The sequence below is a fragment of the Phocoena sinus genome, chromosome 8 (assembly GCF_008692025.1).
Source record: "Phocoena sinus isolate mPhoSin1 chromosome 8, mPhoSin1.pri, whole genome shotgun sequence".
NCBI lineage: Eukaryota > Metazoa > Chordata > Mammalia > Artiodactyla > Phocoenidae > Phocoena > Phocoena sinus.
Window position 1 is genome coordinate 54,902,354 of NC_045770.1, and position 22,972 is coordinate 54,925,325.

Genomic DNA, 22,972 nt, shown 5'->3' on the forward strand with positions numbered 1-22,972 from the left:
ATAACATATTTAAGGAGGAAAAATGTGAACCAGAGATTTTATGTCTAGCCAAACTGACTTTTACATAGAGGCTGCAGGTAAAGTGCTATCGAAGACCTAATTTCCCATGAGTCTTTTTATAGGGATCTTCTAAGTGAATGAGCTTCAGATAGCCAAAAAGACTAACAAAACCTCAATGGTGGGTGATATAGAAATAAATATATTCATTTGTACGGTTTAATATACATACATGTATTTCTTACCTCTGTTCATGAGAGGAATCTAAGAACAATGATACCCCAGTAGCAATAAGCACCGTTAGCTTCTAGATTTTTATTTCAAAATATTGTTTTCCATTAAAAGGAACTAGTGCCCCTTAAAGACAAGATTGATTCAGGAGATGGGCAGGGAAAATACAGGATAAGCCTAGAATATCTTAGAATGACAGAAATTAAGGACATATTCAAAAAATAATTTAGGCACTCAGTAGTACATGGTGCCAACTGGAAGGAGCTCTCAGTGGTGAGAGCAGAACTGTTTTAGCAACAAATTTATATGATGATAGATTTTAAATCTTAGAATAAAAGAAATATTTATAAGTTCCTACTTATATAAGTACCTAATTGAATAAATAAATAAATGGAGGTGAAGGGACAGGTCTTCCCTGCAGGTGAATGTCAATTAATTCCTTTTGCACTGCAGGGACTACATTTCCCTGCAGTGTAGAAGGAATGAGAATAATACAAATTTACCATTAGGGAAATACTGCAGTAGTAATTGTTGCAGGCAAGATCTCTAACAGACACTAAAATTAGTGGGTGCAAATTTGTGGAGAAACAGGATATTAGCATAATCTCAAAGTATCTCTCCAAGACATTTACCTGTTACAAAGGGGGAAATGGTTAACTTTCCAGTGGAAAGAGCAGCCAACACCACCGTAACTGAATGGTCAAGGTATGTATATCATCATGTAGCCTCTGATATAATGCACAACATTTCTTTTGTGAAATTTTCATCAAAAATGTATATCTTAATCTAATCTTGAGAAAACATCAAACAAGACCAAATTGAGAGGTATTCTCCAAAATAACTGTCAAGGTCAGAAAAGACAAGGAAAGAATGAGGAATGGTCATAGATTGGAAGAGACTAAGGAAACACAAGAACAAAATGAGACATGGATCCTTAAACAGAAAGGATCTGGTGGGGGGTTGGGGGAAAAGGCAAAATTTAAATAAAATCCGTTTATGTTTAATAGTATTTTACTAATGTTAATTTCCTGGTTTTGATAATTGTGCTGTGAGTATGTAAGTTGTTAACTTAGGGGAAACAGGGTGACGATGTACTTGAACTATTTTTGTAACACATCTATATGTCTAAAATTATTTCAAAATAAATATTTAAAAAAGAATGTTGGGTGAGCATTAACTTGGTAGTTACATGTAACTAAATCTAAATGACAGATATAGAGAACATGTAGTCTTTAATGGCTGTGTGTTTTCACAGTGGAGCTATAGTAAGACAAAACGGAGAAAGAATGGGAAGAGTACATGCAAAAACTTGTGAACCTTTCATTAAATCACTTTGGTGATGCTGGTGTCATTGTTATTCTGAAACGTGCATAATATGAGGAAAAAGTAACTGATATTCTAATTATATCATCTGTGGTGTCCTTGAAAACCAAGATTCTCAGTGTAGGAAAAAGAAATAAGATGTAAGACAGAAAAGTTAAGGAAAACAACTATCATTATGAACTCATGGGTTAATTTTATTATTTTCTAGCTCTGTCCACTGAAAAGACTTAAAAACAATGGCCAACCCAGTAGCAGTGAGCATCCTTTAGCACCCAGATCGTGGTCTTGAAATACAGTTTCCCATTAAAGTAAACCAAGGCATCTTGGAAAAGTGGCTGATTCCAGTTCTGGGGCATAATGAGCCAAGAAACGTCCTGTCATTCCAAGTAGTGTGGACTGTATCAAAGTCATTTCAGAAAGACTCAAGAGCCAACTTAAAAAGGTTTCCATTGTCTAAGATGGGACAATTTAAGCATCACAAGGATAATAACCGTAGTGGATTAAAACACATTGAATATGTCTTAAATCCATGACTTCATCATAATACTAATAGAAAAACTGGTTACCTTTGGAGGATGCCAGTGGAGACCAAATTATTATTTTGAAAATTGTTAAATAAATAAAAAGAATTTAACTTTAATCCTGACTTTCCAGTATTAACTGTACCACTGTATAACAAAATAATAAATTAGTAAAGTTTATTTTTATAGGGTTTATAATCACAGATGGAAGATTGACAGATGGGAATATCATTTTGTAATCCCTAATAAGAAAAGGTTTTAGATACTCAGCATTAACATCTCTTAACATCACAAAAAGAGATGATCACACATTAATGCCTCTTGATAAAGAACATACCACCACTGAAGTAGTTTTGCCACAGAAATTGAACCTGAATCTGATGCAGACTATAGATTAAAGTGACGATTTACAGGGGAAAAAAGGACAGAGGAATATGGGAATGCAGTCAGCAAAATCCAGAAATTATAGAATTGAGTCACCATCAAATTACTTGATTTGGTGACTCAAATAAATTGCAAAAAAAATAAAGGATGGAGGAACAATAGTAGGTTAAAGAGACCTAAAAGAGAGAATAAAAGGTAAAACTAAACTATAAAGCAAAATAAGGAAGTGATTAATATAAAAGTCAAGGTAATAGTTATACTTGTTAAAGAGGGAATTACTATTGGGAAAAGGCTTGTGTGTGGCTTTTCGGGTGCTGAGAGGGTTCTATTTCCTGTTTGCCTTCTAATAATTTATTAAGTGGTTCATTTGTTTTCTGTGGGTGGCTTTACTTTTTAAATTTTTATTTATTTATTTATTTGGCTGCGCTGGGTCTTAGTTGTGGCACGTGGGGTCTTCATTGCAGCATGTGGGATCTTTTTTTTTTTAGTTGCGGCATGCAGGATCTTTTAGTTGAGGCACGTGGGATCTTTGTTGTGGCATGTGGGATCGTTAGTTGTGGCATGTGGGATCTAATTCCCTGACCAGGGACTGAACCCAGGCCCCCTGCATTGGGAACGTGGAGTCTTAACCACTGGAGTACCAGGGAAGTGCCCTGTGGCTTTATTTTGTTATACTTAATTATAAGCAACTTCTTGATACCTTTTTGGCAGATATCAACCATGTTGATGTCATCAATTTTTAAATAAGTTACAAAAGGATTGGCACCAGTTCGTATCCCTTTAACATGCAATAAAATGATAGTACTGATGTTTTAGTGAAGGCAGCTCCTATTATTTGTCCATTAAATGCATGTTGGTAATATCATATGATGATTTCAATATTTTGAGCCCAGAAAACTACTAGAGCTCATTAATGAATACACATAAAACTGTTGCATTTCTGTACACTAACAATGAAAGATCAGAAAGAGAATTTAAGGAAACAATCCCGTTTACCATCACATCAAAAAGAATAAAATACATAGGAATAAACCTACCTAAGGAGGCAAAAGACCTGTACTCTGAAAATGGTAAGACACTGATGAAAGAAATCGAAGATGATGCAAAACAGATGGAAAGATATGCCATATTCCTGGATTGAAAGAATCAATTTTCTCAAAATGACTGTACTACCCAAGGCAATCTACAGATTCAGTGTAATCTCTATCAAATTACCAATGGCATTTTTAACAGAACTAGAACAAAAAAGTTTTTAAATTTGTATGGAAACACAAAAGACCCGAATAGCCAAAGCAATCTTGAGAAAGAAAAATAGAGCTGGAGGAATCAGGCTCCCTGACTTCAGACTATACTATAAAGCTGCAGTCAGCAAAACAGTATAGTACTGGCACAAAAACAGAAATACAGATCAATGGAACAGGATAGAAAGCCCAGAAATAAGCCCACGCACCTATGGCCAATTAATCTACCACAAGGAAGGCAAGAATATACCATGGAGAAAGACAGTCTCTTCAACAAGTGGTGCTGGGAAAGCTGGACAGCTACATGTAAAAGAATGAAGTTAGAACATTCTGTAACACCATACACAAAAATAAACTCAAAATGGATTGAAGACCTAAGTGTAAGACCGGAAACTATATAACTGTTGGAGGAAAACATAGGCAGAGCACTCTTTGACATAAATCCAGCAGTATATTTTTGGATCCACCTCCTAGAGTAACAAAAATAAAAACAGGGACTTCCCTGGCAGTCTAATGCTTAAGACTCTGCTTCCACTGCAGGGGGTATGGATTCGATCCCTGGTCAGGGAATTAAGGTCCCACATGCCATGGGTGTGGCCAAAACAAAAACAAAAATAAACAAATGGGACCTAATTAAACTTAAAAGATTTTGCACAGCAAAGGAAACCATAAACAATACGGAAAGACAACCCACAGAATGGGAAAAAATATTTGCAAATGATGCAGCCAACAAGGGATTAATCTCCAAATATACACTTAGCTCATGCAGCTCAATATCAAAAAAAACAAACAACAAATAACCCAATCAGAAAATGGGCAGAAGATCTAAAGGGACATTTCTCTAAAGAAGACATACAGATGGCCAAAAAGCACATGAAAAGATGCTTAACACCGCTAAGTGTTAGAGAAACACAAATCAAAACTACAATGAGGTATCACCGCACACAGTCAGAATGGCCATCATCAAAAAGTCTACAAACAGTAAATACTGGAGAGGGTGTGGAGAGAAGGGAACCCTTCTGCACTGTTGGTGGGAATGTGAATTGGTACAGCCACTAGGGAGAACAGTATGGAGTTTCCTTTAAAAAAGTAAAAATAGGGCTACCATATGATCCAGCAGTCCCACTCCTGCGCATAAATTAGGAGAAAACCGTAATTCAAAAAGATACATGCCCCCCAGTGTTCATAGCAGCATTATTTACAATAGCCAGGACGTGGAAGCAACCTAAATGTCCGTCAACAGATGAATGGATAAAGAAGATGTGATATATATATATATATATAATGGAATATTACTCAGCCACAAAAAGAATGAAATAATGCCATTTGCAGCAACATGGATGGACCTAAAGATTATCATACTAAGTGAAGTAAGTTGGACAGTGAAAGATCAAATATCATATGATATCACTGATATGTGGAATCTAAAAAAAAGTGAGGGCTTCCCTGGTGGCGCAGTGGTTGAGAATCCACCTGCCGATGCAGGGGACACGGGTTCGTGCCCCAGTCCGGGAAGATTCCACATGCCACGGAGCAGCTGGGCCCGTGAGCCATGGTCACTGAACCTGCACGTCTGGAGACTGTGCTCCACAATGGGAGAGGCCACGACAGTGAGAGGCCCGTGTAACACCAAAAAAAAAAAAAAAAGTGATACAAATGAACTTATTTAAAAAACAGAAACAGACTCACAAACAAACTTCTGGTTACCAGAGGGGAAAGGTGGGGGAGGGGAATAAATTAGGAGTTTGGGATTAACATATACACACTACTATATATAAAATAGATAATCAGTAGGGATCTACTGTATAGCACATGGATCTCAATATTCTAAAATAACCTAAATGGGAAAAAAATCTGGAAAAGAATAGATATATGTGTATGTATTACTGAACCACTTTGCTGTACATTGAATCTAACACAACATTGTAAATCAACTATATTCCAACATAAAATAAAAGATTTTTAAATTTATTGATATATATCAATAATGCTATATGTTTATTTTTTAGATTCCACATATATGTGATATCATACAGTATTTGTCTTTCTCTGTCTGACTTATTTCACTTAGCATAATGCCCTCCAAGTCCATCTGTGTTGCTGCAAATGGCAAGCTTTCATTCTTTTTTATGGCTGAGTAGTATTCCATTGCATGTATCTACCACATCTTCTTTATCCATTCATCTGTTCATGGACACTTACGTTACTTCCATACCGTGGCAATTGTAAATAATGCTGCTGTGGACATTGGGTGCATGTACCTTTTCAGATTAGTGTTGTTGTTTCTTTTAGATATATATACCCAGGAGTGGAACTGCTGAGTCATATGGTATTTCTACTTTTAGTTTTTTGAGAAACCTCCATCCTGTTTTGCACAGTGGTTGCACCAGTTTACTTTCCCACCAGCAGTGTATGAGGGTTCCCTTTTCTTCACATCCTCACCAGCATTTGTTTGTGTTCTTTTTGATGATGGCCATTCTGACAAGTGTGAGTTAAATTTTTTTCTTGTAATAAAAAGTCATGTGGTAAGCAGGTCAGGTCTGGTTCAGCAGCTCCATGAAGCCGTCAAGTACCCTTCCTAATCTGCCATCCTTAGCATGTGGCTTTGATTGTTCCCTCTCCAGATATTGTGTGCAGCCTCTGGACAAAAAGCAGGGGAGGGCTTCCCTGGTGGCGCAGTGGTTGAGAGTCCACCTGCCGATGCAGGGGACACGGGTTCGTGCCCCGGTCCGGGAAGATCCCACATGCCGTGGAGCGGCTAGGCCCGTGAGCCATGGCCGCTGAGCCTGCACGTCCAGAGCCTGTGCTCCGCAACGGGAGAGGCCACAACAGTGAGGGGCCCGTGTACCACAAAAAAAAAAGCAGGGGAAGAGGCAGAAGGCATAGGTCAACTGAACTTTGTAAGTCTCACCCAGATTTCCTCATGCATCTCATTGGCCAGAATTGGTTCACATGACCCTTAGCTATAAGGTATCTGAAGAGGCAAGTACTTTCTTGAACAAAATTAGAGTTGTAGTAGTAAGAAAGAAGAGGAGATTGATACTGGATAGGTAACTAGCAATGTCCTTCAGTGTTAACTTACATAGACATTCAGTGTTTCATTACATAGTGATTGGGATGGGTGGGAAAGCCCATAATAGGTGATTAATAGATAATTGTTGAGTAAATATGCTTTAAAAACCCACAGTAAGTAACACTTGTCTTGAATCACCTTAAGTTTGTCAAGCAATGTTGCTGTTGCATTGTGATTTTAGAGGTGAATTTTTCCTTGAATCTTGTTACTTCAAATTTCATGTCTCTTAAACTTATTTGCATCTTCCTTTATAGTTAGTTTCCTTTTGACAGAACTTGTTAGAAATGCTTGTATAACTGAATGACCTTTTTACCAATTATGATTGTGCTTAAAATTTCATTTCATGTCATGGTTTTTGTGTCTTCGGTTTTAGGGATACATCCATGTGATCTACAGGAGCTAGAGATATAATTGTTGTTATGTTTTTCTCTTATAAGAGCTAAGCCAAAAAAAATATTGAATATTTTGGGGTTAAGAGAAATATAAGCCAGTGAAGAATAATTGTTGAGGTCACTTAGTCCAGCTGCTTTATTTATATATACATGAAGGAATGAGGATCAGAGAGTTTGTGACATATCTAAAGATACACCACTAGCTGAATTAGGATTACTGAACCTAGGAGTCTTGAAACTAATGTTACTCTTCATTTTATTTTGCCACGTTGTTACTCAAATCAAAATCAGTTTAAAGGACTTATTCATTCACCACCCGAAAAGCAATGTGTCATTTTAGCTTGGGTGGATGTCACAGTGAGAATCCTGGGTTGCTTTTTTTTTTGGCGGTACGCGGGCCTCTCCCGTTGTGGAGCACAGGCTCCGGATGCGCAGGCTTAGCGGCCATGGCTCACGAGCCTAGCTGCTCCGCAGCATGTGGGATCTTCCTCGACCGGGGCACGAACCCGTGTCCCCTGCATCGGCAGGCGGACTCTCAACCACTGCACCACCAGGGAAGCCCCTGAGTTGCTTTTTGAACCAAAATATATAGAAAAACTATGAAATTGTGTTTAGTATACTCTTTGTATTAGGCTAAAGTTATTTATAAAGATGGTAATCTGTATTTTAATTGTTAACCAAGATATTTATTTAATTAGACTTCCTGATACATTAACCAATTTCAATGAATAGGAATTTACTAAACCTACTTAATCAATGGGAAAGGGAAGACATTCAAACTATGTAATTTCTGCCATGTCTTTAATTTTCTTAGTGACATGCATATGTTAAATAAGTATATGACAGTTAAAGAGGGAGGCACAATACTCTAATATCAGGTTCTCGGTAGTTATCAGTGGTTCTTGAATTTTTTATTTGCAGTATGATTGAACATAAAAGAAATGGTGGTTTGTAATAAAAGTACTTAACTTAAAAAAAAAGTACTTAACTTTTTAAAAGAAATGTTGAATTCTCAGTTTAAAGAATATGTCCTACTTCATCTCACTTCTGTCTATTACATTTTATTCCCACGAAAACGTTGAAACTCTGGTGTATCAACTTGGCAAGAATCTGTTCATAAAAAAGTTTTTAATTCCTATCTTGGTAAAACTTCATTAAGAAGTGAGGTTTTTCAGTTGCAAGGATAGGGTGAGGAAAATTTAGGTAAAATTAGTAGTTAAAGAATTCTGAAAACACTGCTCAGATTCCCTGAGCACAAGTTTAAAGTGTATATGCATTCTCTGTAATTCCATTCAAAGATTTATGATAGTTACTAAACATGACTCTTGTTATATTTATTTATTTATTTTTAATAAATTTATTTATTTTATTATTGGCTGCGTCGGGTCCTCGTTGCTGAGCGCGGGCTTTCTTTTAGTTGTGGTGCGCGGGAGCTACTCTTCATTGCAGTGTGTGGGCTTCTCATTGCAGTGGCCTCTCTCGTTGTGGAGCTCAGGCTCTAGGCGCACTGGCTTTAGTAGTTGTGGCACGCGGGCTGTAGAGCACAGGCTCAGTAGTTGTGGTGCACGGGCTTAGTTGCTCCATGGCATGTAGGATCTTCCCGGACCAGGGCTCGAACCTGTGTCCCCTGAATTGGCAGGCAGATTCTTAACCACTGCGTCACCAGGGAAGCCCCATACTTTTGTTATATTTAAATTTGCACTATTAGATACTCCATGAAAGTTGGAAATATATAGCCGATAAGGTAAAAAGAGGAGTTGACAGATAAACACAGTTTCCTTATAAAATACTAACTTCTGAAATGTTCAGTAATGGCATTTGATAAAGTAAACTGTAATATAACCATATTGAGGGATGTTACATAATTAAGTCCAATTTCTGTAAAGGCATTTAATATCATAAGAAAATGCTAATGTTTCAGTGAGAAAAATGGGGCAGCATGATCCCGGTGTTCTCAAAAATATATAAGACTAGAAGGAAGTAACCTAAAATACAATATTAATAGTGATTGCCTCTGAGTATTTGGATTATGGGCATGTTTTTTGTTTCTCTGTTTTTCATTTTCTGTACAGAATTGTTACTTTTATAACCTGATAAAACATAAAACATTTTCCCACTGCCTTGCTCATGTTACCTCAGTTAAATGAAGTTAAATGAAGTGCTCAGTGACTTGCAAAGAAGAACAGTTGTCAGGTTTTAAAACAAATATGGTCTTTTGGAAATGTTTTATGATATATTCTTAGTTTCATATTTTTGAGCCATCACTGGAGCTTGAATAAATTATTTGAGATGCATAAATATTTACATTTCATTGAGAACATTGAAGCTAAAAGTATAAAGCAGAAACCTGAGTTTTTCTAAATAATAGTTTTTTTAATATCTAGAAGTTGTACTTCAGAGTTTGGTAATTTTCTTTACTGTGTGATTTTATTTTTTATTGTCAGATGTCCAGTGACAGAAGCCACCTCTTTTAAGAGAGAAACTTCGAATGGAAATATATTTTATGTTTTGCCTTATATATTTTATAATCTCGAATGCTTAGATTCATGTGAACGTTTTCTGATTTTTAGAGCAACGGAAGGAAAGTGAAAAGATGAAAAGTGAAGAGCAGCGAGTAGATTCAGAAAACTGTTCCACACCCAATGCTCTAGAAGAGGCTACTGTGAAAATAGAAAAAGAAGATGAAAAGGAACTTGTAAAATTGCCTGTCATAGTGAAGCTAGAAAAACCTTTGCCAGAAAGCGAAGAAAAAAAGATTATCAAAGAAGAAAGTGATTCCTTCAAGGAAAATGTCAAACCCGTAAAAGTCGAAGTGAAGGAATGTAGAGCAGATCCTAGAGATATCAAAGGTAGCATGGAGAAGCCAGAGCCTGAGAGGCTAGATTTTGCTGGCAATGTTAAATCTTCTCAAGAAATCACTGAGAAGTCTACTGAAGAAACCGAGAAACTTAAAAATGACCAGCAGGCCAAGATACCACTAAAAAAACGAGAAATTAAACTGAGTGATGATTTTGACAGTCCAATCAAAGGACCTTTGTGTAAATCAGTTACTCCAACAAAAGAGTTTTTGAAAGATGAAATAAAACAAGAGGAAGAGACTTGTAAAAGGATCTCTACAATCACTACTTTTGGTCATGAAGGGAAACAGCTGGTAAATGGAGAAGTTAGTGATGAAAGGGTAACTCCAAATTTTAAGACAGAACAGATGGAGATGAAGTTTTATGATACAAAGGAAGATAGCTGTAGCCCCTCTAAGGACAGAAGTGTCATCATGGAGGGAAATGGAGCAGAGTCTTTAAATTCTGTCATAACGAGTATGAAAATAGGTGATCTTGAGAAAGAAGTGGTCACTTTAGGGAAAGATGCAGATAGTTCAATATCAGCCTTAGAGACACAGAGTCACAAAGGGCACATAGAGGAAACTGGTCCTCCAGAAATGGAAACTCCTCTTGAGACTTCTGAAATAGCAAAGGATCTCTCTTTAAAAACTGCTTTATGTACCGCTGAATCCTGTAGCATGAGAATTGAAGAGAGGTCTCCCAAAAGTAAGAAGGATAAGCGCCTACCAGTCCTAGAATGTCTTGAAAAGTTAGAGAAGTCCAAAAAGACTTTTCTTGATAAAGACACACAAAGATTGAGTCCGATACCAGAGGAGGTTCCAAAGAGTACTGTAGAATCAGTAAACGCAGGGTTTCCTGAGACAGCTGAAACTTCTCCATCGTCTAACGTGACTGTCCACTGTGAGAAACTAGCCTCAGAAAAAGAAGTGGTAGAGTGTCAGAATAGCAGTTCCACTGAAGGTCAGTCTTTGGAGAAAATAGACGCAGAAATTTTAAAAGTGGATGCTGAATCCACAAAGGTAGAAGTGGATGATCTGGACAATGCCCAGACCTCTGGCACAGGTGATCCTTCTGAGACAAAGGGTTCTATGCAAAAAAGCAAATTTAAATATAAGTTGATTCCTGAAGAAGAAACCACTGCCTCAGAGAACACAGAAATAACCTCTGAAAGGCAGAAAGAGGGTATCAAATTAACAATTAGGATATCCAGTCGGAAGAAGAAGCCAGATTCTCCTCCCAAAATTCTAGAGCCAGAAACCAAGCAAGAGAAGACAGAAAAGGAAGAAGAGAAAACAAATGTGGGTCGTACTTTAAGGAGGTCTCCAAGAATATCTAGACCCACAGCAAAAGTAGCTGAAATCAGAGATCAGAAAGCTGATAAAAAAAGAGGGGAAGGAGAAGATGAAGTGGAAGAAGAGTCAGCAGCTTTGCAAAAAACTGAGAAAAAAGAAAATTTGAAAAAAACAGAGAAGGATACAAATTCTAAAGTAACCAAGGTAAAATTTCTTCTACTCTGAGTTTTAATTTTTCTTAGAAATACTTGGCTCTGAGTGTTTGTAAGCTGTTTGCTTTTGGCTAAATTAGCTCATTCAAAGATAACTAAAAGAACAACCACCACAAAAAAGCCTCTCTTCCTATATCTGAGATGTTTTTTCTTAGTAGTTATCTCCAGACATTAAATTTCAGACTGTATAATCTTGTCATCTTTTAAACTTTTTCTCTATTATAGGCAATATAGAAATATATTCTCTGTATTGTAAACTATCCAAGTAATACCTAACCTGTATGATTGAAAAATGAAAATTCCTTAGAAACACTATTAACAGTTTGGGCTTCATCTCTTTGCAGTCCTTTTTCCATATATTCATGTCCATGTTCGTAAATACTTCCCATTCTTTTAAAAAATGGATCGAATCAAATTATTTTTCTATGAGCTTTTCACTTAACAGTGTGTGTCTGAACTCTACATATCAGCAGACATAGTCTACTTTTTGGTTATTGGCAGCCACGTAGTATTCCATAGTGTGGGTGTACCTCAGTTTATTTAACCACTCCCTGCTTGATTGACATTTAGGTCGTTTCCAATTTTTCACTATTACAGGCAGTGCTGCATTGAAGATCCTTTTGGACATGAGTGAGTATTTCTTTAGAATAGACCCCTAGAATTGGAATTGCTGGGTCAAGGGGCATATGTGTTTTAAGTTCTGATGGCTTTCTCTATATTGCCCTCCAAAAAAGGCCCAGTTAATGTACCTTCTCATTGCCAGTGTTTGAGGGTGCCTCTGTGTCCCCATTTTAATCATTAGTCATAGAGCCAGAATTTTTTTTTTCTATGACCCTCTTATTTTAAGCAAAATCTAGTACAAGTCTTTGGCTAGTCTATGGGAGTTTGTTGTAATTAAAAGTGCTACTTTTGTTTTTGATGTATTTAAGTGGTCAGATTGTTCTTAATTGCAAGTGATCCTTTGTCTCCTGAAATACTAAATTTTTAAATTTTTACTTAAAAAAAATTTCCCCTTTTGTTGTTAGAATTATTTTGGTCTTTGGTGGGGACTTAAAGTGTAGGAGTGAACAGAAATATGACTTAAAATATTGTGAAGCCAGCCAATAAAAAGCAGTTCCCAACATTATAAAGTTATTCTCTGAATAATATTTTTTAAGTTTGTCAGGATTTTTGTATGCATTTTTGACCTATTAAATTTTTTAAATTCATCACTAATACGGGAATTAAATTTTTTATGTAACAATATAGTCATCGCTCTATTATAGAGCCTTTGAAAAGTGCGTGATCTTTGACCCAGAATCCTCTTTGAGGAATTTATCTTAACCACAGAAGTGTGTGTAAAAGTTTGTATTTGCAAGGATACACTGTTTATGAAAGTGAAAAATGGAAAACTACCTAAATGTCTGTCTAGTAGTGGATTAGATAAATATAGCTATGTGATGGCTTATACATATATATACACACACACACACGATGTTAGGAGACTATTTTATAACTAGGGAAAATAGTTATGAGACAGATGTTCATTATAATTCTCCCTTCCAAAGAGTAGAAAAAATTAATGGAAATATATACCCAACTTTAATAGTAGGTATATCTGTGGATGAAGCCACAATAATTTTTCTTTTCTTCTTTGTGTATTCACTAAATATTCTACAATGCACATGTAATCAGAAGTGTGTTTTTTTAACATTCTTACTACATCAGATTATCCTAATGTTTTATTTTATACAAGGTAAAACCCAAAGGCAAAGTTCGATGGACTGGTTCTCGAACACGTGGCAGGTGGAAATATTCCAGCAATGATGAAAGTGAAGGGTCTGACAGTGAAAAATCATCTGCAGCTTCGGAAGAGGAGGAAGAAAAGGAAAGTGAAGACGCCATCCTAGCAGATGATGATGAACCATGCAAAAAATGTGGCCTTCCAAACCATCCTGAACTAGTATGTACCTGATCTAAATGGACAGTATTCAGATGATTGGCATGCTGTGGTGTGAAGCAGCCTAACTTCTGGGTTTGATCATGATTTCAGTTTTGTGTGTGCAAAATAGCCTTTATTTCTGTTTCTCAGATAATAACCCAACTCTAGGGAGGATTAGGATCTTGCTTTCATTCTTACCTGGCTTTATATTGATATTTCCTCTACTTAAGCATGCACTTCTAATCTCTTCTCACAGATCAATTAGTTTATTCAAATATTTCTATTCTGTTTTTTTCCTTTAAAGTTTTCTTCTTTTCCTTTAAGTCACTTTATAATGATATTTCTGAAGTGGCAGCTTTAAATAAGTAAGACCTGAAGGGCCTGTTGCCTTTCTGTAAAAACATGTAAGTCAAGTAGTAACCTAGTAGGGCTTTAAACTTTAGAAAGTGGACAGTTGTAAAAAAAATTTTAAGAGGATAATTATAGACTAGATATATTCAGAAAAATAGTGACAGATTTACACGGGACTTCCTTATTTAGGAAGTAAGTTCTTCAAAGACTGCCTAAATCAGGAAAACCAGTTCCTAACCTATATATGTATTTTTGCAGTTCATAAGTGCTTTCTAAAGAACCTATTGAGGAAACACTCTTGTTATGCTCAATTCTATGCAACCGTTCTGTTCTTTTGAATAGATTTGACTTTAAAAGCAAGGTCCACCTATTAAGCAGAAAGAGACATAAAGAAAGAAACTTCCACATAGGTTGAGTTGTATGGGAGCAGAAATAAGTTATGTAAAGTTGCCAAGCACAGTTCCTGATAATCTGTTGTGTGCTGGGGTAAAGCTGTTTTCTTCCTACATGTGAAAATCGTATCTGGAAACCAAATCAGTGAAGTTCATCAAATCCCAGTAGTTGCAGAGGGTTCAAGTAAAAGATGTAACTTAGACCCAGAGAATAACTTTAGCTCTGAGAAGAACAGTTGTCAAAAGTACACTGAGAAGACCCTTCTAAGCATTTTTATGATCATCAAACTATAAAAGTTAGGTAAAGACTTTCGTGTGGAGAAGGGCAAAGAGAAGATTGAGATAGTGGTCTTTTCTGCCCCTAAATCAAGTAAAAATCAATATTTGTGTTCTTTCCCTACCATTTCCTAATATTTTTTTACACTGAGAGAATGCATTTTGACTGGGGCAGCAATAGACGTCAATGACAAAGGGGTGTGAAGAAATGAAAAGTAAAATGAGGTGAGCAGAAATGACATCCAGGAGATGGAGAAAGTTGTACCCTTCTTGGAACACACATAGGATTTTTATTTGGTTATCTTAATAACTGCTCTGAAAATCCCATTGCTGGTTATTGTGCCAAAGAGAAAGACATTGGAAACTGAAGATCCCAAATATGGTGGATTTCTTATGCTATATATTTAAGGATAATCCTCAAATAAAAATATTAGGCAGCTGTTGTGTGTTAAGTGGTAGGGAAATGATGGTGAATTAGATGTGGTCCTTGTTCTCTTTGAGCTTACAGCAGAAAAGCAATAAATTCATAGATGAGTATAGAACTCGATCGGGTTTTTCAGATGTTTTAGTGAAAATAAGTGGATCATTGCCTGAAGCTTGGAAATCTCACGTAGTAGTATTTATTTTAATGGGTTTTTACCTTTCTTGAAGAATAGAGACAATCATCATTTTAGAAATAAACTGAATTCTAAAAGTTTATTTTTAACTTTGTTATTTGAAATTTAGATTATGTTTTAACATAGAAATGATGTGATAAATAGAATCAGGTGCCCAGGTTAGTCCACATATGCCTATGTAAGCAATCAATCACATAACTGAAGTATAATGTTAATATAACTTAAATTGAATTCTGGCTATTGGTAGCAAATGGAGAAGGGAGTTTTCCACTTTTAAAATGTGTGCACATTCCGTCCCCCACTCTAAACCCTCCCCATGGTACATGTTAGCAATTCAGAAACTATATATAACTATATACAAATGAAACTATATACAAATAAATAAAGTGTAGATAATGGGAGCCAGCTTTCTCACTGTTAAAGGCGTTACAAATAAGGCTGAAGGCTAGAATGAACCCTGTGGTGCTGGATTAGATGGTGAGTTATTAGTATGAACTCATACTTATTTTAATATAGATATATGTATATACATGGGGTACTATACATACATGTATTTCCTAGCTCTGTCCTCTGTGAGAACTTAGAATCAGGGATACCCAGGAGCAGTGAGCACTCAGCACCCAGATCTCGATTTCTAAATACCATTCTCCAATAAAGGAACCAGTGTTTCTGGGGAAAATGGCTGATTCTAAGGCTTGGGCAAGGAAAATATAAGATGTGCCTAGAGTATCCTGTATTACCAGAAAGTAAGGAAGTGCTTTAAAAAAAAATAAAAGCATGCAAATGAGTCCTAAGCACACAGGGGCCAACTTGAAAACTCCTACTATATCAATGGCTAGAACAATTTGAACAATAAATTAAATAATTGTTTTAGATTATAACCCAAGGAATAAAATAATATTCATTAGTTCATTCCGATAAAAATAAATAATTGAATAAACAAAAAAATGGGGTAATGGGGGAGGGACTTTTTTTTTTTTTTTACAGAAGAATTCCAAATAGCAAATGTTGAGGGCATGAGGAAAACAGAAAATCACCATTAGAACACCACAGTAATAATTGTTTTGTTTTGTTTTGCTTGTGGGATCTTAGTTCCCAGACCAGGGATCGAACCCAGGTCCCAGGCAGTGGAAGCGCAGAGTCCTAACCACTGGACCACCAGGGAATTCCCAGTAATAATTATTGCAGCAAGATCCACTGATGAGTCCTAAAACTAGTGGGTGAAGCTGTAAGGAAAACCAGGGTGTAGCATAACTTCAACATATCTTCCCCCCAATTATTTATTAATTACTGTGGTGATTTTAACTTATCTCTACAAATTCTTTGATACTCCTCTCTTCAGAAAGTGGAGCTTAATTCCCTTCCCCGTGAGTATGGGCTGGAGTTATCACTTTTAATGAGAATAGAGTATAGAAAGTGAAAAGTAACTTTACAGTGATGAAAAACAACAGACACTACTATAACCAAGTGATCAAAGTTAATATCACCAGTAATAAGTCATATTGTACAATTTGAACAGTAAGTTATCAAATTGTTACACTATCATGTACCCCCAGATATGATGTAGTGAGCAGGGCATTTCACCTCTATGGTATTCTCCAAAACCCATAACTTCAGTCTAATCATGAGAAGACATCAGACAAACCCAAACTGAGGGCAGTCTGCATAATATCTGAGTAGTACTCTGCAAAACTGTCAAAGTCATGGAAAGCAAAGAAAGACCAAGATACTGTTACAGATCAGAGGAAATTAAGAAGAGATGATGAAATGCAGTGTAATATCCTGGGTTGGATCCTAGAATCAAAAAAAGGACAATAGTGGAAAAACTGGTGAAGTCCGAATAACGTCTGTTGTTTAGTTAATAGTTTTATACTGATGTTAATTTCTTAAGTTTTGGTAAATGTACCATGGTTATGTAAGATATTAACGTTAGTGTCCTATCTTGGCAACTCTTCCATAAATCTAAAATTATTTTAAAATAAATGATTTTTTTAAGTTCATGAGTGTGTACCATTTTAAGTTTTAGAGAACTGGTCATCTGAAACTCGAATAGCAAAAAATAATCAGCTTAAGATTAATTATTCGTAGCTTTTTTATTGAACATAATTGTCCTTAGTGTAGTTCCATTCCTCTCATGTTTGAATTTACATAATAAAAGGAGCCATGAATGTTTCTTACAGATAGGTAATTGAAATGCTATTTACAGTGGAAATTATTTGTATTTTAAAAATCCTGTGTGTGGTAGGGAAGTTTATGGTACTTCAGCTATAAAACTCTGTTATAAAGAATGTATTATATTCCTCATGGCGTACAAAAAAAGGATTTTAACTCTAGTTCAGAAAAGACTTGTTATTTTTCACTTAATTTATTAGCTTAACATTTTTTTTTTTGGTTCTAAATTTTTTTTTAAAAAATTATATTAGAAAAAAAAATAAAATAAAAAAAATTATATCTTAGAGGGGAGTTTCCTGGCGGTCCAGTGGTTAGGACTCCGCACTCTCACTGCCAAGGGCTCAGGTTCAATCCCTGGTCAGGGAACTAACATCCCACAAGCTGTGCAGTGAGGCCCCCCCCGAAAAAAAAAGACGTGTTAGGATCCTAATTATCAGAGCTTTTTTATTATTATGCTATATGCAGATAAAGAGTATAGTATAGTATATTACTTAGTTTTATGCTAAGAAATATAGAATGTCCTTATTTAACTTGAGTCATTGAATATTAGTCATAGTTAGGTTGACAATTAATCTGTGGTTTATTTCAGATTCTCCTGTGCGACTCTTGTGACAGTGGATACCACACTGCCTGCCTTCGCCCTCCTCTCATGATCATCCCAGATGGAGAATGGTTCTGCCCCCCTTGCCAACATGTATGATGACCCAGCACAGTTTTGTTTTTCCAGTCTTTGATTTTATGTTTAAATTAATATTTCTTGACAGCCACTAAACATTTTAATCTTCAATTTGTAGATATTGTTCATCTCTTGTTTAAATTTCTGTGAAACTAGAGACTATTGATAAAAACTACCTTTTAGGGCTTCCCTGGTGGCGCAGTGGTTGAGAGTCTGCCTGCCGATGCAGGGGACACGGGTTCGTGCCCCAGTCTGGGAAGATCCCACATGCCGCAGAGCGGCTGGGCCCGTGAGCCATGGCCGCTGAGCCTGTGCATCCGGAGCCTGTGCTCCGCAACAGAAGCGGCCACAACAGTGAGAGGCCCACGTACCGCAAAAAAAACCCCAAAAAACAACTACCTTTTATTAGTATCTTTTAGTTCTTCCCTTTATTTTTTTTCCAAAGCAATTCTTAGAAGACCTCTGGGTTTTGTAAAATTATAATCTCTGGTTTATTTTTTTCTCACATTCGTTAAAGGCACAAAAACCCCCCAAATTAAGATAATATACAAGGGAAGAAGTAAGTTTCTTCCTTTTGTTTATCCCTTTGTTTCATTCTCTCTTTCATTTCTGCCTACCTTCTTTTTGTCAGTCTTATAGATGGTATTATGAATTATGCACCATTATAATATTACTATGAATAGAAACATGGATTCTGTTTCTCTCGTATCTCGATTCAGGTGGATTCCTTTTAAAACTGAAGAGCAGGATATTTTTTTTGCATCCAAGAGGTCTTTTCTCTCACAAGCCCAGTCTCATTTTACTTTAAAAATGATGGTGTTGGGACTTCCCTGGCAGTCCAGTGGTTAGGACTCCGCACTTCCACTGCAGGGAGCATGGGTTCGATCCCTGGTTGGGGAACTAAGATGCCGCAAGCCGCACAGTGCAGCCATAAAAAAAAAAAGATGGCCTTTATTGCATTTCTTAGTAAAGTGGAATTTTTTTGGCTTAGCATCATTTTAGCAATTACATTCTTCAGCTGTGTTTTGACCCAGTAACCATGTGGCATGGTTTTGTAAATTTTTTTCCATTCTCTTTTTTAAAAAATAGTGATTGCCACCATTGTATTTTTATTGTACATAAACCTTCTTCCTTAAAAATGTCTTAGGATTTAAAAAAATTTTTAATCACTGTCATGTATATACAGTGAACCAAATGCTATTTTAAACATTGATTACTGCTAGCAAGATAGGCATTGAACATGTTTCTCAGCAAAGCTATAAGTTTCTTTAACATGTGTGTTACTTTAAAGATACCCTGCTCATCTTCAGTTCAGTGGATGAACTGAAGCAGCATGTCTTTATTTAATTAAATATAAGGAACATTTCAGTGTTCACTACGTGGCCCCTTATCAGCTCTCAATAGCATGGTATCTGTAGCTAATAGGCAAGAGACAAATGATTGTGGAAAGGTGTGTAAAATGACACTCATCTGTTTTATTTTTTCAGAAACTACTGTGTGAAAAATTAGAGGAACAATTGCAGGATTTGGATGTTGCCTTAAAGAAGAAGGAGCGTGCTGAACGCAGGTATTGTGATATGTGTGTTAATGTTTTACTTGGGAATTTGACCTCAGAATTGTCTTCCAGTATAGACTAATGTGTCTGTCTAAAGCAGGGTTTGGCACACTCTGACCTGTGGGCCAAATATGGCCCGGCTAAGAATGGTTGTTTCTTTTTTAAATGATTAGAAAAAAACCAAAAATCATATGTCATGGCACATGAAAATTGTATATTCTGATTTCATTGTCCATAAATAAAGTTTTATTGGAACATAGCCATGCTCATTCGTTTATATGTTGCCTGTGACTACTTTTGCACTACAGCAGCAGAGTTGAGTAGTTGCAACAGGGACCTTATTACCCAAACCTAATTTATTATCTGTCCTTTTACAGGAAAAGTTTGCCAATCCCTGATCTAAAATGTATATCAGAACCTACTCTGAATAAGTATTGACCCAAGTATTGTGGAGTATATGTAGCTAAGTATGTAGGGAGTACAAGAAAACTGTAAGAACTGGTCTACAGTTTAGTTACCCATGTCATCTCTTTGGGTGGGCAGAATTAACACTGGTGAAATAAAGAGCATTTAAATGCTGAACTGTGTCCTACTGACTGTAAGCAATGCCTCCCTTTTCAATATGCCACTGCAGTGTGGTCTAAAGCAGTTGAAGAAGGCTTCTTGGAGGAGGTAAGATTGGAGTTGAGCTTAATCTTTAAAGGGGGCTCAAAATCAAGACAGTAAGTTTGTATTTACTTATATTTATATGTACCTTTGTTGATTAGTCTATTGCTAAACATTCCTTCATTCCTGCTGTGTTCCAAACTGAAGAGAAAAGATGAATTAAGACAAAGCTCTTGCTTACCTGGAGCTCACCTTCTGCCAGAGGATGCAGATGTATGAACCAGTGATTCAGTAAAGTAGACAAATCGAGGTATATTTAGAGCAATACTAGAACATTGTGGAGGAGCACTTTAGTTCTCCTAGGAGTTGGGGTTATCAGGGAAGTCCTTGGAAGATAACTAGGGGTTATATAGGTGGACATGCAGAGAAAGGATATTTCAGGCAAAGAGCACAGTACAAGCAGAGAGAGTGTAAAAGAGTGGTGGGGGATGAAGCTATAAAGGAAACTGAGGCCAAATTGTGAACAGCTTTGCATAACTGGCTAGGAAATTTGAATTATTCTCTAGAGGCATGGGGGAGCCATCAAAGGAGGGATGTGCATAATCAGAATTTTATTTCAGAAAAAATGCCCTGGTAACAGTAAGAAGAAGGAATTAGAGTTGAGGCTGTTGGAATAAAGTCTGTGAGAGCCAGTGAGGCCTGAACTAGAGCAGTCATCATGATAATACAGTAGAGAGGTTGAAGAGAATTTTCAGAGGATTAATCAGTAGGACTTGATGCCCATCTGAGAAAAATCTAAGCAGCGTCTCCTGATGGCTCCTTCATTTGCTGCTACTTTAACTTTTACCTCCTGTCACATAGTATTCCCCTCAAAACTTTAGTTTGCGTTGAGACAGTCTGCTCATTCCATAGTCCACACACTTTGTGCCAAGTTGAACCTTAAAAATGAGTTCAACTTCTAGATCCTTTTTCCTCTTTACTGCTCACCTTGAGCTCTCTTTGGTTCATGATGTATGCTGCTTAGTTTAAAGGCAAAGTTTATCGCTGAAGTTCACTAGGAGATAAAAGTAGTACTTTTTTTTTAATTGGTTGTCTAAATACCTTTATATTTAGGAACTAACAGTCCTGTATATAGTTATTAGGACTATTTTGATGTACGAACTGCTCCTGTCGTAATTTTTGACACTGGAAAAGATCTAACTAAGGATGCTTCAAATTAAATCATAATTAAAAATTAGACTCGGTCTTCCTGCAATCTGCTTGCCCTTCTGAGAAATGAGTTCATGTTCTGAAGCTGATCTGACTTAGCAGTGTAGATGGCTAATAGGCTCACCCTTTAAGGACTTGGAAGAAAGTAGATTCTCTCTAAAAGCCAAGAATGTAAACCACTAAGAGTTTGTCTCATACTCACATTATATCCGTTTATTCTTTGGAGGCCTGTGATGCTTGTACATTTTCTATGTGGAAAGATTGGTGAACGTATATTTTACTCTTCCCTCACACACTTTAGAATATGCTGCTGCAGTTAAGAAATACTTTCAGTTTTAGAAATTTATGTTAAAATGTGCCACATTTGTTTATATTATTGGTCTCCCATTTACTAGTTCATCTACTTTCTCTTCTATCCTTGGTAATCCTCTTTACTTAAATGTCATCCTTTAAGAGGACATCTGTTATTGTGCCTTTACATCACACTAAATCCTATACGAGACCATTCTAACAAGGCAAGTTAACTGTTACTGTTGTTTGTGAATTCCCCCAAAAATCTGATTAACAAAGCTTTCATTATTTATAACTCCTAATATATGTATATATTAGGAGTTCTAAATAGCAAAATATGTATGTTTCTAAAGTAAATAATATATTAACGGTAAATACAGGTGACTTCATCTCTTTTTAAAAGTGAGCATTTTTATTCATCCTGTTTCAAATCTGTGAAATAATTTCTCTAGCATTCATCCTAACAACTTAGAGCCTTGCTTACTGTCTATGTCATAGCGCTAGAGCATCTTTCCCCTTGTTTGTTCTTTTAGTCAACATTTAATGAACATTTATTGAGCACCTGCTTTATGCTGGGCAATGTAATCAACATGAGGTGTATGATATGTGGCTCTACGGTATGGTGGAAAAGAAGGATGTGTCAGTGAGTAATTAGTAACTAGCCAGCAACTGTCTATAGAGCTGGAGCTGTGATGCTCTGTGAAATCTCATGTTTCAGAAGTCCATTCAGCTGATATGTAAATGTCCCTTCCTGGACTTCGTGCCAGAAATTATTGGGAATTCAAAATAGCTATGTACTTCCAAAGTACTGTTACTAGTGCTTTGCTAGCAGAGAGTTGGATTTAATCAGGGTTGGAATTTTCCAGGTAATATAACAGAGGGAAGGAGAGAAAGAGACAAGGAATTTGAGAGTGTATGCAAAGGAGTATTTGTAATGATGGACCATGGAGTCTAAGCCAGGTAAGGGGGAAAGTAAGGACACAAAGGGAGTGCCGGACAGTGAAAAAAGGGTAGGGTCAATGGATAGAGGTCCCACTGGAGTCAGGGAATGGTTGAAATCAGTGTAACAGAGGGAGTGAGCTGGAAAGTGAGTCAGTAGAAGTCAGAGAACAGGTTCCTTGAAATTGAAATCTTAGAAAGGGTGTGGTTATTGGTAATAATAAGGTCTGGGCCCAATATGATCATTGAACTAGGTGGTGAGATAGAATGGAAGATGTGACTTTCCATAAGATTACTGAGCAAGAGAATGCCTTGATGAGAATCATACCTGCCTTCAAGATCTTCCTCAGATGTTACCACCTACTTAAAGCCTTCCCCAGTTTCTCAGCTCTTCAGAGAAAATCCATTCCTTTTTCTCATTTCCATTATACCTGCTCGTAATGGACTACAGTTAGTTGTTA

General features: G+C 36.5%; 1 protein-coding gene across 2 annotated transcripts in view; it reads left to right on the forward strand.

The window, feature by feature from the left end:
• The window catches only part of RSF1 (remodeling and spacing factor 1), a 170,089-nt gene that overhangs the window by 124,403 nt on the left and 22,714 nt on the right, over positions 1-22,972 (forward strand). For both annotated transcript variants that reach the window (XM_032639555.1, XM_032639556.1), the window contains exons 6-9: positions 9,733-11,498; positions 13,242-13,448; positions 17,825-17,929; positions 19,399-19,478. In XM_032639555.1, the coding sequence (XP_032495446.1) occupies positions 9,733-11,498; positions 13,242-13,448; positions 17,825-17,929; positions 19,399-19,478 (2,158 nt within the window). The remainder of the gene's footprint in view (positions 1-9,732; positions 11,499-13,241; positions 13,449-17,824; positions 17,930-19,398; positions 19,479-22,972) is intronic.